The sequence below is a fragment of the Hydra vulgaris genome, chromosome 10, assembly GCF_038396675.1.
Source record: "Hydra vulgaris chromosome 10, alternate assembly HydraT2T_AEP".
In the NCBI taxonomy this organism is placed as follows: Eukaryota; Metazoa; Cnidaria; class Hydrozoa; order Anthoathecata; family Hydridae; genus Hydra; species Hydra vulgaris.
Window position 1 is genome coordinate 9,602,501 of NC_088929.1, and position 16,021 is coordinate 9,618,521.

At 30.7% G+C, this 16,021-nt stretch overlaps 1 protein-coding gene across 2 annotated transcripts in view; it reads left to right on the forward strand.

Annotated features, from left to right (window-relative positions):
- The first annotated feature begins 2,313 nt into the window (after positions 1 to 2,313).
- The window catches only part of LOC100209658 (zinc finger protein 84), a 34,285-nt gene continuing 20,577 nt past the window's right edge, over positions 2,314 to 16,021 (forward strand). The window contains exon 1 of one of the 2 annotated variants that reach the window (XM_065807213.1): positions 2,314 to 2,436. In XM_065807213.1, coding sequence (XP_065663285.1) covers positions 2,433 to 2,436 — 4 coding nt within the window. In that variant the 5' untranslated portion in view covers positions 2,314 to 2,432. The remainder of the gene's footprint in view (positions 2,437 to 16,021) is intronic. The other variant, XM_065807212.1, reaches the window with a different exon arrangement.

Genomic DNA, 16,021 nt, shown 5'->3' on the forward strand with positions numbered 1-16,021 from the left:
ATATCTCATTCTTCTTCATGATGGCCCTTGGGTAGAAATCTTTCAACTTCCTGTCGACAAATGTGCTTCTTGCGTAACTTCGTGGATTCGGGCTGGCATGGAATCTTTTATTCCCTCTTGACGATTCCAGGTCAAGCCTCACTCTTCTCCATGGTTTTCCTCACACTGCGCTGCTGCAATTGCCAATCGAAACCTTTACTTCCATATTTATCAGCAAAACAATTCTCCAGAAAACAGACGTCTGTTTATTACTGCTAGAAACAACTGTAAAAAGGTTTTGTCCAACGCCAAAACCCGCTATTCTCAGGTCATGAAATCTCGTATCTCATCTCAAAAATTAGGCTCTCGTGACTTCTGGAGAATCTTTAATAATATCAATAATAAGAGCAAATCTATAATTCCACCTCTCTTATATGGTTCAGACTTTGTCACCTCACCTAAAGACAAAGCCGAACTGTTTGCTAAAAACTTTTCATCAATATCATCTCTTGATTCCACTAATTGCGTTCTACCTAATATTGCCAACAAACAAGTTGATCCATTGCTTGACATTCATATCACTCCAGCATCTGTATCTATAGTGATCTCCTGCCTAGACTCTTCTTCAGCTTGTGGCCCAGACAACATACCTGTTATTGTCTTGCAGAAGTGTTCTCCCGAGCTGTCGTCTATACTCTCAAAACTATTCAGCAAGTGCTTATCAAAGTCTTGTTTTCCAACCTGCTGGAAAGCAGAATCTGTTATCCCTATCTTCAAAAATTCTGGAGGGCGATCTGATTCGTCTAACTACTGTTCCTTAAGTCTTCTTCCTATCATAAGCAAGGTTTTTGAATCTTTAATTAACAAACACTTAATTTCGCATTTTGAATCTAATAACTTACTTTCTGGCCATCAATATGGATTTCGATCTTCTCATTCTACAGCTGATTTGCTAACAGTAATAACTGACAGGTTTTGTCGTGCATTAGATGAAGGTGGAGAGGTTAAGGCCATCGCTCTTGACATTTCAAAAGCGTTTGATGAAGTTTGGCATGCTGGTCTTCTCCATAAGCTTTCTTCTTATGGTGTATCCGGCAACATCTTTAAGATCATTGAATCCTTCCTTTCCAATCGTAGCATAAAAGTTGTCCTCGATGGACAACACTCTTCTTCTTATTCTGTAACTTCAGGGGTTCCTCAAGGTTCTATCCTTGGCCCTATATTCTTTGTAATTTACATTAACGATCTTCCAGATATTCTCACATCTAAGGTGGCATTGTTTGCTGATGATACTACCATTTATTCTTGTCGTGATAAGAAACCAACACCCTCTGATTGCTTGGAGGGGGCATTTGAGCTTGAAAAGGATCTCTCTTCTGCTACAGCATGGGGCTCACAGTGGCTGGTGAACTTTAATTCAGATAAAACTCAATTTTTTTCAGCCAATCGTTATCGTAATAATTTAGATCTTCCTATATTTATGAATGGTGATGTACTCGATGAGTCACCTACTCTTCATCTTCTAGGATTAACTCTTACTTCCAATCTTTCTTGGAAACCATATATCAAATCGGTTGCAAAATTAGCGTCTGCTAAGGTTGCATCTCTTTATCGAGCTCGTCACTTTCTTACTTTGGATTCTATTCTCTATCTCTATAAATCTCAAATCTGGCCTTGTATGGAATACTGTTGTCATATCTGGGGCGGATCTTCTAATGATGCCCTTTTTCTTTTAGACAAGGTGCAAAAACGCATTGTAAACATAGTTGGACCTGCTCTTGCAGCCAACCTTCAACCATTATCACATCGTCGTAATGTTGCTTCTCTTTCTCTTTTCTACACATACTATAATGGGCACTGGTCTAAAGAGCTAGCTTCTCTTGTGCCATCTACTTAAATTCATTCTCGTGTTACTCGTCATTCAATTAAGTGTCATCCTTTTTCTGTGACTGTTCCTAAGTGCTTCAAAAACGCTTATTCGTCTAATTTTTTTCCTCGAACATCAGTTCTTTGGAATTCGCTTCCTTCATCTTGCTTTCTTGATTCATATAATTTGCAATCTTTTAAATCGTCCGTCAATTGTTATCTTGCTCTACAATCTTCATCTTTTCTCAGTAACTTCTAACTTTAATTAGTGGCTGCTTGCAGCCTTGTTGGAAGCGAAGATGTAAAAAGAAAGAAAAAATATATATATATAAATTTTCATATATTTTATTATACATATATTTATATTTAAGTTTTGATACATTTATATATATATATATATATATATATATATATATATATATATATATATATATATATATATATATATATATATATATATTTGCTCATTTTAGTAGCAGTGTTATTAAAAATTTCTAAACAGTTTTAATTTTCTTGGTACCAAGTGTTTTGGCGGTCAATGTTTTCAAAATTCAGCTCGGAGTTAGTTGATGATTGGTTAATAACTAATGGGTATGTAGCTTTCATTTTTTATATTTAGTTATAAAATAATGGATTGGGTATATTTGTTATTAACATATAATCAGGGTAAATGATTATAGTTAAATTAAAATACTAAATTTGAATTTGAAATCTTCACCGATTTGACTTCAACACTCCAGATTTTTGGAAGGTTTTTGAATCGTTAACAGTTTTTTCAATAATCGTTTTTGGGTTATTCCATATCAAATCACCTAGATTTTTGAAAGTTCCCCAGGGTACCATTTAAGATTTGCTTTAAACTTTGACCACACACAGATCTTATGAAAAAAATACAATCCAGAAAATTTCAGCTTGATTGACCAATTTGTTCAAAAGTTATGATTGAATTAAAAATGACTGAAATCCGATAAATTAGTGTACAGGAGCTTACAGCAATTTTTTTTGATTTTTGACAAACCATAACTTTTTAAACAAAGATGGCGATCACCTGAAATTTTGTAGGGTAATAGTTTTTTACCCAAATAATCCATTATTGCAGTTGTTTTGACTGATTTTTTACAGTTTTTGAATTTTTGTACATTAAAGTTGCTAAATATTGCAACATTATAAATATTTTTTCGAACTTTAACGTGTTACAGTTTAATACTTACTTACAGAAAGCGGATTTTTTTGTTACCTTTGTGTACTTAGGGTCACCACTTGTTAGAATAATCAAAATTATGCATTAAAAATTAATTTAGCACATGTAGCAGCCTATTAAAAAATCACTTTTTTTTTAAATTATGATAAATTACATTGACTTAGCTGGCATAGAAAGTAGCGTAAACAGTTGAAATAAATTATGAAACTTTTCAATGTCCAGGTTCTGTATATAGACAATCATTAAAAAAAATTTAAAGACCTATACTATCTTATGACATAATTTTAGCTTTCTAAAAGTGATGATATTTTTAAAAGGAGAACAAAAAAATAACACTCACCACATACAAAATTTATACCTCAAATTTTATACAAACTATACTGTAAAAAAGTGCATTCAAAGAGTAAGATAATCAGGTAATAGAAAAAGTATGGATACATGAAACTAATTAGCTTATCTCTGATTTATATTACTCATAATACTGTCATAGTCATTACTAGCAAGAATGTAGTCACAAGCACTTATACTTTTAATCAATGGAACACTTATTTGACATATTATCTTGTCAAATGGAACCCAACATCGACTTGATTGTGCATTGTTTGTCCATTTTAAATTTAATTTTTTTTTTTGCATAAACTTCACATTAACATCTTGGTTTTCGTTGATCATCGTACAAGCATGCAATATATTTACCAGGTTGAAAATTTGAAGGATTTTTTTAAATCAAATTAACATTATTTAACTCATGAGTATCATAGACAGTATCACTAGAGGTTCTTCGTAAAAACAATTTCTCTCTTACTAGTACAAAACAGTGATAGCTTCTTGTTTCCGGAACTGTACTTATCCCTTCATATTGTTTCTGAGGGTTAAAAGTTGTTTCATGGTTATAGATATCATCACTTGAAAGATAAAATATGTTAACACCTTTGATGTTTTTTTGAGCCCATGTAAACAGATCTTGTGGTGTGAGAATCTGATTTGTAATTGCTTCTCGTAGACTAGCTTTTGCTGCTTCTCTTTTTATAGTACCTCCTATTCCATCACATGGACTTTTGCCATGTGACGTAGCGAAGAAGTGATGCTCGGCATTTTTTTGGTGATCTACAACGTGATAAATTAAGTTTATTAGACATTTGTAGTTTTTATACTGTGATGCAGCACCATCACTGAAGTGTTTAACTTTATTCACTGCGGGTAGTTTGATTTTGACCATAGGGACCAACTTTGTGAGGAAACAATGGGCTGCTGATTGGTCATGACAAAGATGGTCAGAAATTAAACAATAGCATTCACATTTAAGGTGATCTTTTTCATCTTTGTAATAAACAACAAATGGGTGTAAGGTAGCTTGATCGGCTTGCCAGTAAAACCCTTGTATAGCATCTTGTACAAGAAAACTATAGTTTTCTGCAAAATCCATCAGAATAATGCAGGTTTATTGGTCTAATGTTTGTTTTGCCTCTGATTAGTAGGAAGAATGTGCTTCTTTGATAAAGTGGTGGTGACAAAGGTCATACAAAGTTTCACTTAAAGTTTCAATAAATTCACTAATGCTTGTTTGGACTGTAATAAGTGCAGTTCGGTAAGTTGACACCCATTGTTTTTATGTGATCTGATCATCAAAATCAAAATCATTCTTTTCAAACACATTTTTCAAGTAAGTCTTCAAATTTAATTTACCAGGACAGTTGGAACATAGATGAAACATGCAGTTTCGACTATCTATATTACAAACACATACTTTCATTAAATCTTTGTAATATATTAAATGGTTGTTAGGAAGAGCAGAGCACATCAACTTAACATTTTGATGGTAAGAACATACATAAACAGAGTGGCTTCCACTACTATCAACAGTAAGGCACCACTTTGGCTTTAGTTCACAGAACTTGCTGAATCCAACTTTGTGTTCAGGGTATAACTTCTTAAATTCCAGATGAAGTTCTTTTAAACAAACTAATATTAAGCGTTTTTGTTTATGAACTTTAACATTATTTATACGCACAAAAACAAAGTCTTTTTTTCCTGGACATTGTCTTGTGTATTCGTCAGATTTATATTTTTCAATGACTCTCTGCTTAACAATATCCTCCAAAGGATGTCTTTTTTAACCTCAGGTTTAGCAAGTATTCCCTTTTCATTTTTCAGCTTTCTGGCTTTCTTAACAAGATGGTCTGAAACTGAAAATGCATTGAAAGTTTTTTTAATTGATCAACTATCAGGAGCTAATGTTTTTGACCAGGTTTGATCTAAAGTTGACTTGCTGTTAAAGTATCGACTTTACACAATCCCTTAATAATTTTTTTCTTGTGGACTTTAAACGGATCACAGCAGTATGTTTGAAGCGCTTCATATCTAGAAATATAGGCTTTTTCATGGTGAAAACATATCTCCTCATTTAGTTCAAAAGTGTGTCCAATTCTTTGAACTTAAACTTCAACATCTGCATTCACAATATCTTTTAGTTTTATTGTTCCAATCATTCTACAATAATACGTTTTGTCGCAATCTTCATTTAAAACTTTCCCCACACAACATTTCTCTGTCATTTTTTATTATTTTTTCATTTTTATTACTAATCTAAAAAGTTTAAAAAAGACATGAACATATTAAATCTCAAAGAAACTAACAAATATCAGACACTTATTATAACACTGATTATGTCATTATTATTAGTACAAATTAAGATATTATGTCATTATAAAGAAAACTGAATATATTCATTCACAGATAAATAAAAAATATACTACTGTCATCCCTATGACTAGTTATTAGACTATGACCTAAGGCTAGCTCATAGTCTAATAGCATTCTCCATTTTGAAAATATCATCACTCTCAAAAGGCTACAATCATGTCATAAGATAGAGTATAGATCTTTAAATTTTTTTTGGTCATTGTCTAAATATAGAACCTCAACATTGAAAAGTTTCATAATTTATTTCAACTGTTTACGCTATTTTCTATGCCAGCAAAGTCAATGTAATTTATCATAATTTAAAAAAAACTCATTTTTCAATAGCCTGCTGCATTTGCTAAATTAATTTTTAATGCATAATTTTGATTATTCTAACAAGTGGTGACCCTAAGTACACAAAGGTAACAAAAAAATCCGCTTTGTGAAAGTATTTAACTGTAACACGTTAAAGTTCAAAAAATTTTTATGTTGCAATATTTAGCAACTTTAATGCACAAAAATTCAAAAACTGTAAAAAATCAGTCAAAACAACTGCAATAATGGATTATTTGGGTAAAACTATTACCCTACAAAATTTCAGGTGATCGTCATCTTTGTTTAAAAAGTTATGGTTTGTCAAAAATCAAAAAAAATTGCTGTAAGCTCCTGATACACTAATTTTTCGGATTTCAGTCATTTTTAATTTAATCATAACTTTTGAACAAATCGGTCAATCAAGCTGAAATTTTCTGGATTGTATTTTTTTCATAAGATCTGTGTGTGGCCAAAGTTTAAAGCAAATCTGAGGTGGTAAATGGGAGCTTTAAGGTGATTTGAAATGGAATAATCCTTTTGTTTTACAGTAATAATGGTTTACTATATCTACGAAAGTGCCAAGAACATTAAAATATTTAATGTGCAACAACAACAGCAAGTTACTTAATTTCCATTCATTATCATTTATCTTAATAATTATAATAATAATATTAAAAAAATAATATTGTTAAAAGTTATTATCATTATTTTTTTGTAATATACATGCTAATGATTTTAACTATATATTTTTGAAAAACTAAAGTTCTTCGAAAAAATAAGCTGAAATCACTAGCATATATATATATATATATATATATATATATATATATATATATATATATATATATATATATATATATATATATATATATTTATATATATATATTTATATATATATATATATATATATATTTATTTATTTATATATAGCATATATATATATTTATATATATATGTATATGTGTGTGTGTATATATATATATATATATATATATATATATATATATATATATATATATATATATATATATATATATATATATATATATATATATATATATATATATATATATATATATATATATATTGATCCTAGTCAGTGCTCAGTTTATCCACATTACCATCAGGTACTTCTGATCACTGTTTGATCTTTTTAAAACAGTTATCTCATTCTTTTTGATCATTGGAATCCAACTATCATTGTATCTCTTAATACCACCTTAAATCTGACTGGGACTGTTTTTGTGATTTACTTCATGATGAACCTTTGGGTAGAAATCTTTTGTCTTCCTGCTGACAAATGTGCTTCTCACATAACTTCTTGGATTCAGGCTGGCATGGAATCTTTTATTCCCTCTCGACGATTCCAAGTCAAGCCTTACTCTTCTCCATCTTTTTCCTCACTTTGCGATACTGCAATTTCCAATCAAAACCATTACTTTCATATCTATCAGCAAAACAATTCTCCAGAAAACAGTTGTCTGTTTACTCTTGCTAAAAACCACTGTGAAAAATATTTTGTCTAATGCCAAAGCCCTCTATTCTCAGGTCATAAAATCTTGCATTTCATCTCAAGAATTAAGCTTTCTGGAGAATCTTTAACAGTCTCAATAATAAGAGCAAATCTGTTGTTCCATCTCTCTTGTATGGTTCACATTTTAACACCTCACTTATAGACAAAGCTAAGAACTTTTCATTAATATCATCTCTTGATTCCACTAGTTGCATTCTACCTTATATAGCCAACAAACAGGTTGATCCATTGCTTGACATTTGTATCATTCCAGCTTCTGTATCAAAAGTGATTTCCTGCTTAGACTTTACTCCAGCTTGTGGTCCAGACAACATACCTGTTATAGTCATGTTGAAGTGTTTTCTGGAGCTATTGTCTATACTTTCAAAACTATTTAACAAGTGCTTATCCGAGTCTTGTTTTCCAGCCTGCTGGAAAGCTACTTTTGTTATCCCTTTTTTCAAAAATTCTGGAGTGATCCTACTCGTCTAACTGTCATCCCATTTGTCTTTTTCCTATCATAAGCAAGGTTTTTTAATCTTTAATTAAAAAACACCTAATCTCTCATCTTGAATCTAATAACTTACTTTCTGATTATTAGTATGCAAGCCTTCCCAGGAAATGCGTGCGGTTTTTTGTTTGTGTGTCCACGCATGAGTATTTTATTTTAGACAACTCGGTTATGGCCGTTTGCAAGTTTTATTATGTGTTTCGTGAAAAAAGTTTCAAAAACACAGAAAGCAAAACTAACAAAATAGGAAATATAAACTTATATAGAAAGTAATAATAATTTAAATAATTTGTGTACTGTTCAGGGATGCGAAGTTCCATCGATTTTTCGGGACTCCGGACTCCGTGCTCAAAAATCATGGACTCAGACTCCGGACTCCGGAATTTTTTTTTTCATTCTTAAATTAAATAAGGATTTTTATTATCTGGAGTTTTTATGTATAAATGCCAGAAAAGTAATAGGGTACCAGTAATATTTTTATTATAAAAAATATATGTATTTTTGGTTCCCTAAGTAGTCTATTCGGTCTTATCGCAGAGCACAGCGGAAAAGCAAATAACAGGAATTCACTCCTCTTTCCTAACTGATGTCGCAAAACTTGCCCAAAGGTGGGTTTGAACCACGGATCCCTTACTTTTTAGGAAAAATTAGGGATCCGTGGGTTTATGCAGCTGAGCGCAATCACTGCTTAATAAGAATAATACAACTCCAAAGATAACTTTTATTTATTTTGTATTGCTGCAAGCACGGAATTCTCAATTTCTCAGTTTATTTGAAAGCATATGATCATAGAATTATAAAAAGATTTAAATGTTTATTTACATTAATTACAGTCTAAATTACAAGAACAAAATATTACATTATCTACATTGTCAAAAATTATTCAAATAAAAAACTCGTTTGTTCGTAAAAAAAAGCATATCGTCAATTGACTCAGATGTAAATCGACTACGATGATCTGGTGTCATGTGCTTTAAAACTGAAAACAGTTGCTCAACACTGACTTGGGATATGGGTAGCGACAAAGCGACTTAGCAAGCATTCCGTAAAACCTCAGGGAACTGTTTAATTGCTTTAAATGGGTTAAATTTTATAAAGTTGTCTAAGTTGGAGGAGGTATCTTTAAACATTGATCGAATTTCTGGAATTGTTTTTAGAGCTTGTCGAAACTCTGTTTTAATTACATCTAGTTGAACCTGCATTTGTTCTTTTGAACAATTCTTTTCAATCTCCTGTTCACATAGCATAAATAAATTTGGTCGTCGCTTTGCGACTGGTGAAGCATCCTCTTCGTTTTCTGAACTAGATTCAGCAACATGAACTGAAAAAGAGTTGCGCGCTACTGCGTTTTTAATTTTGTCGAGTTCATCATTCTTATTTTTATTAGCCAGTTGAATCAGTTTGTAATTAATTTTTCAAAGTCCATCAGCTGCAGCTATCTATAGAAATAAGTTTTTGAATATGTATTTTTTAAAGTTAAATTTTCAAAATTATATATATAAATTCATTTTGATAAAAAAAAAAGCCTTATCTTCAGTAGCTGTTAGCATACAGCCATGCCTAATATCCACGTAAAATGCTGCAAGAAACAACAAATTTTCGCGTAGTGCGCTTTCTCTATTATTCATTCCTATTTGGAAATCTCTGGCTAAGTCACTGTCTTTCCCGTCTAGTTCACACTTTACTAAATTCCAATCAAAAAGGAATTTGCCTGCAGTAATATTTTCACACTGAAGACGGATAGTTAGATTGCGTGCCATATGCGATACATCTCTCAGTTCTTCCCACATCCCCCAAAAATATGGTTGCACATTAAATTCTTTAAGAGCTTCTTTTTGCATATTCAGGTTTTGAATTACTGGTCAAATCTAGAAGAACAGAAGAATTCATTAAATATATGTATTACGTTTTCAACTAGTTAAGTAAAGAGGATTATTAAAGAAATATTTACATAAACTAAATTTTACAAGTTATTAAATAATGTAAATGTCATTAACATTGAACTAATTGAATTTATACTATACCGGTTGGAAAACCGGTTTATACACTTTAATTAAAACTTAGAAGTTATAAACTATAACTAAACTGAATTAGCCTCTCGATCATATTGAACTGGCTAGACCAACGGGTAGCCTGATCTAGTATTGGAACAAGATGTGGAGCTTGGTCTCTGAAGAAGTCAATCCACTTAGAATTTCTCGCAGTTTTGACAACTTCTCTTGCATGGCTGAGGAATTTTTTTATTGTGGGCATCTTCAATGCATCATTCACGGCTAGCTGTAAAGTGTGGACAGCACATCTTTGAAGATGTATAACATTCATTCTACCGGCAACTCCACTTGCCAAGACTGCTGCCGCATTGTCTGCTTTATTTTGACCATCTTCGTCAAACTCATCAGTTTCAACTGAAAGATCGCTTTCGTCATCTTCGATTTCCTCTATGGCGCTGATCCCGAAGTCGCGCACCAACTTTATATTCACCTAAATATATTAATTATGATTTCAATAGTTAACTGAAAATTTAGTGAATATACGGTTTTATCAAAAAAGTTTATTTTTTAAATGTTTTTATTTAAAATATTAATTTTAATATTAATTTAATATACAATGTTCTTCATTAAAAATATAGGTGAATTTTAAAATATGTGTTACTCACTGCTGCGTTTTAGTGTATTCCACCGTTTGTTTCCCTTTCGTATCGATAGTGCCAAGATTGATGACAACAATTTCATCATTGTTTGAGTATTGCACATTTATACCAAGGTAGTATATGCCTAGATGTAGAATCGACTTTTAAATAAATTAGCATTTCCGATAATTTGTTTTTGATTTGTTCGCGATGCTTTTTGGCAAGATCACTTATTTGAATTCTCATAATATCTCTATTCATTTTAAATCCAAAATGAGATGCAACTTTTCCACAAAGCTTTTGAATAGGTTCCCGATCAAACGCCTCTAGAAATTGTTTTTAGAATAATACATTTTTATTAAAAAATGGCAAAAAAACATATAATTTTTTAGATTTTTTTTGAAACTACTTAATAAATATTAACGAAAAAATAATTTGAACTTGGAATGAAAGACTTTCAATCAAAACCAGCTGGTTTAAGGTTCTAAAAACTCATCTTTTGCTATTTGCAAATTAATTTGCTGCGTTACAAAACACTTTAATATGGATTGCTGTGAAGTACTGCCTTTGATGGCTGTATGTTTTTGCTTCTTATTCTTTTCTTTGAATTGTTTTTCAAATTTTTCTATTTCTAACGTAATGACGAGCTCCACGTGTTTTCTAGATAAATGTCATATAAGGTTGCTAATGCGAGCTTTTGCGGCACATGTAATTTCTTTACCGCATAACTCATTACTTTTACTTTTTTCAGGTACAAGACATTTGAAGCATACTACTTTACATCCATTCAACATTTTATTTGTACGATGAAAATGTCTGTAGATCGTATCTGATGCATAGTTAGCAGCCATTACTAGTCAAGATTGTTGCTCACAAGTAAACAGCAAATATTATTATAAATAAAAATGTTGTTATTGCAAGTTATTATGAACATGCAAAGTATTTGCTCTCTGTTATATATGCTTCACCAAATCAATTATCTGTATAACAACTCTCGAAAACATCGTTAGGAAAGTTGTTAACATGACTAGTTACGAATTGATGACGTTAGTAGTTTTTCTGCCAAAGGAATTGTTGCGCAAAATAATTTTTATTTATTTGTTGAGGTATTTTTATAAGCCTTTTTTTTGGCTTCTTTCTGATTTAGATGGTAGGTTTTTTACCATTAGTCTAGATCATTAGTTTGGCTCAATAGCGCAAACTTACAGACATTTGAATTTTTTTTTATTGCGTTTAATTAATTTGTGAGTTAAATTTGATAGCTTTTCGTATCTAAACCATACTGTTTTCATTGCAATTTTTCAGTAAGCGTTATTATTCTAAAAAATTTTATTTTTGTAGCAGAGTAGACCGAAAACCAATGTACATAATTATATTATCTCACAACATTTCATGTTTAAATTAAAAGAAACAATTTTTTTCTTAATAAAAGTAGTTACAAGTTTTATCTATTTATAATTATAGTTTCACACTACTTAACAGTTTTAAACAGTACTTAAACAAAGCACAAATTCAATCGACATTTATTTTTAAAGAACTTTACTTTGGTAAAATATTCCTTTACTGCTCATAAACTAGTTCATCATTTCTAATCGATGTTCTTTCTATGATAAATCTAAAAATTTAATAGTAACGGAATCATTTAAGCAAAAAATAAACTTTTAAACTAAAATATTATTTATTTTTTAATTTGGTACATATTGAAAAAATTTGAGCAAATAAATTCTCAAACATATTATTACCTACAGGTCTAGCCAGGGAGCGATTTTTTTTCTTATAAAAAATATTGAACTGTAAGTCAAATGTTAACTCCCTCTCTTTTTAGAGGAGGGGGCAACAACCCCCCTTCCATACAACGCATGAAATCGCCCTTGGGTCTAGACAATTGATGACGAGGAAATACTTTAATAAACAGTTCATCATAAGTACTTTCTTAATGGGATAAAAAAAATATAAAACAAACATTAAGGGTTTCATTAGTAGTTTTATATTTAAGAAATATAAAACTTATAATGAAATATGATGAAAAGTTTAAACTTAAAACACTTTATTTTCTTTAACTAATTTTAACACAAAAAAATTATTAAACAAACTGTTTCTTTAAACGTCACATAAACAATATCAAAAGATAATTTAAATATTCTAAACGATAAAAGTTTTGGTTTAACGTAAAACTACTGAACGGGTAGGCAAATGACCATTTTGCACGTAAAATGCAAGCTGTGTAACACTTCTTAACAAGGCGCGACATACGAACCGATACTCAATCTGGCCAAATAAATAAAATCGGCAAAACAGATGGTTAGCCTACCGGTCAAATGCTCTTTTTTAGTGCTTTGTGACAAGGTCTTTTTAAGGCATATTATTAACTAAAAAAAAAAAAAGAGTGCCGGAGTCCTAAAATTTTTATGAACTCCTAAGACTCCGGGCTAAAATAGGGACTCCATGGACTCTGACTCCGACTCCGGACTTCGCATCCCTGGTACTGTTTTTGTTTTTGTTTCTTTATAATGGTTGTTATTTTCGGCAACAAAATTCGTTAAGTCAAAGCAAAAAAAAACAAAATAACAATTTTAAACATTAAAAAGAATGATTTTCCTATATTTATAATTTTTTTAAAGAGAAAAGCAATAAGTATAAATTGTCATATGTTAGTAAAATTTGTTTGTAAAATATATTTGTTTAATTTTAATATAACAAGTACATATTATCCCTATAGGAAAACGTCTATTTAATGCTCGCATATATCTTTATATATAACTTTTTGTATTATATAACTATTTATTTTAATTTAAGTATACGCACGTTTAGTTCATTTGGATAAGGCATTATCTTCAAACATCGAATGTCTATAGTATCTCTACACTACTGTCCACATTTTTTTTATATTTCTTTTAAATACCGCTGGTCATATATTTGCTTTGTAACCATTTATCTTTTCTTATTTGTATAAAATCTTTTTGTTATATGTTTCTGAATACACATTTCATCACACTCAGATTTCTTATACCATTTAAGCCTTTCAGTATGTTTTCTAAGTAAGGCGCATACACATGCTTAGTTTTTAAGCTTTAAAATATCTAAAAAAAGTTATCTTGTTTTCAAAATTTTAGTTTATTCAAAGCCGTATACTTCGTTTTCAAGGAGCAAGTTGCTATGTTTGTTAGCAAGAAAGAAAAACAAAGCAAAACAATAAACTTACGACTACAAAAGTAATAACACTCTAGTCACTTACTGCATTATAAAGTACTAAAACTATAAGTGTTTTTACTTTTATAAAGCACATATAACGTTTAAAGTTCATTCTTTGTTCAAACAACATTAGTAATTCCAAACTTTAATTAAAGTAGAGAAGCATCTATAAAAAATAAAGTAGTTATTCAAATATTATTAAAAACTTCAGGAACATTTACTTAAACAACCTTTATGAAAATGTACTTTATAAAAACTTTAACATTATGAAAAATGGTACTAATAGTCTGTAAAAACGTGCGTTAATTTTAAAATCAATCAATAAAAATTTTTTATAGGTTGATTTTAAAATTAACATGCTTTTTTACGGACCATTAGTTACGTTTTTCATAATGCTAAAATTATACATTACATTTTTATAAAGTTGTTTAAGTTCCTTAAGTTTTAAATATTATTTGAATATCCACTCCATTTCTCTAGATGCTTTTCTACTTCAATTAAAATTTGGGATTACTTACATTGTTTGAATAAAGAATTAATTATATAAAAGTTTTAAGTGCGTTAAAAAAGTAATAACACTATTAAAGTGTTATTACTTTTATAATGCAGTTAGTTAGGGGTCGTCCATAAAGTATGTACGCTCATAGAGGGAGGGGGGAGGTCTTCAAAAAGCAAACGAAAGCGTATTTGAGGGGGGGAGGGTTCAATATTAAAGTACGTACTTCGATTTTCTAATTTATCACAATTAACCAGCTAATTAATAGAAAAGTTACATTCTGACTAAAGATTCTAGCATGCCAACATAAAAAGATGTATGGTATATGGAGTAGAGGGTATAGTTTTCCTCTATGCACACACATGTATGGGCGCCCTCAGAATTTTTTGATGTTCCAGATAGGACACTTTCACACATCATCCAAACTCATATCTTGAGTTTGTTTATACCTATGCCAAATGAGGAGGCCTTGCAAAATTTTAAGATGGCGGAGGCCTGTGAACAAAAAGCCTTATAACGCTTACCCTCCCCTGCCCATATGTGAGGGCACTAATGTAGTAAAATTTTTAACTTTACCATCTAAAACTAAGTTTAAATTTATTGACAGATTTTAATTTTTGTACAAAAATATTGTTAATTACAAAAGTTATGACCATGCAAATTTTCCGACCCCCAAAATGAGAGGGGTCTAAATTTTGCATGGTCATAACTTTTTTGTAATTTACAATATTTTTCTACAAAAATTTTAATCTGTCGATAAATTTAAATTTAGTTTTAGATGGTAAAGTTAAAAATTTTGCTACATATTTCCCTCATGTTTGGGCAGGAAAGGGGGAGGCAAACATTTTAGGGCTTTTTGTTCCCAGGCCTCCGCCATCCAAATTTTTTGCAAGGCCACCTCATTTGGCATATTACCAAACTTAAGTTTGCACGATGTGTTACTTTAGTAGTTGTAAGTTTATTGTTTTATTTTTTAATAACTATTTCACTAACAAATTTAAACAAATAAGCGTTTCACACTACTTAACAGTTTTAGTTTATTGTTTTATTTTTTAATAACTTTTTCACTAACAAATTTAAACAAATAAGCGTTTTGGAGCACTTAGGAACAGTCACAAAAAAAAGATGACACTTAATTGAATGACGAGTAACACGAGAACGAATTTTAGTAGATGGCACAAGAGACGCTAACTCTTTAGAGCAGTGCCCATTATAGTATGTGTAAAAAAGAGAAAGAGAAGCAACATTACAACGATGTGATAATGGTTGAAGGTTGGCTGCAAAAGCAGGTCCAACTATGTTTATAATGCGTTTTAGAGAAAGGGCATCTTTAGAAGATCTGCCCCAGATATAGCAACAGTATTCCATACAAGGCCGGATTTGAGATTTATAGAGATAGAGAATAGAATCCGTAGTAAGAAAGTGACGAGCTGGATAAAGAGATGCAACCTTACCAGATGCTAATTTTGCAACTGATTTGATATATGATTTCCAAGAAAGATTGGAAGTAAGAGTTAATCCTAGAAGATGAAGAGTAGGTGACTCATCGAGTACATCACCATTCATAAATATAGGAAGATCTAAATTATTGCGATAACGATTGGCTGAAAAAAATTGAGTTTTATCTGTATTGAAGT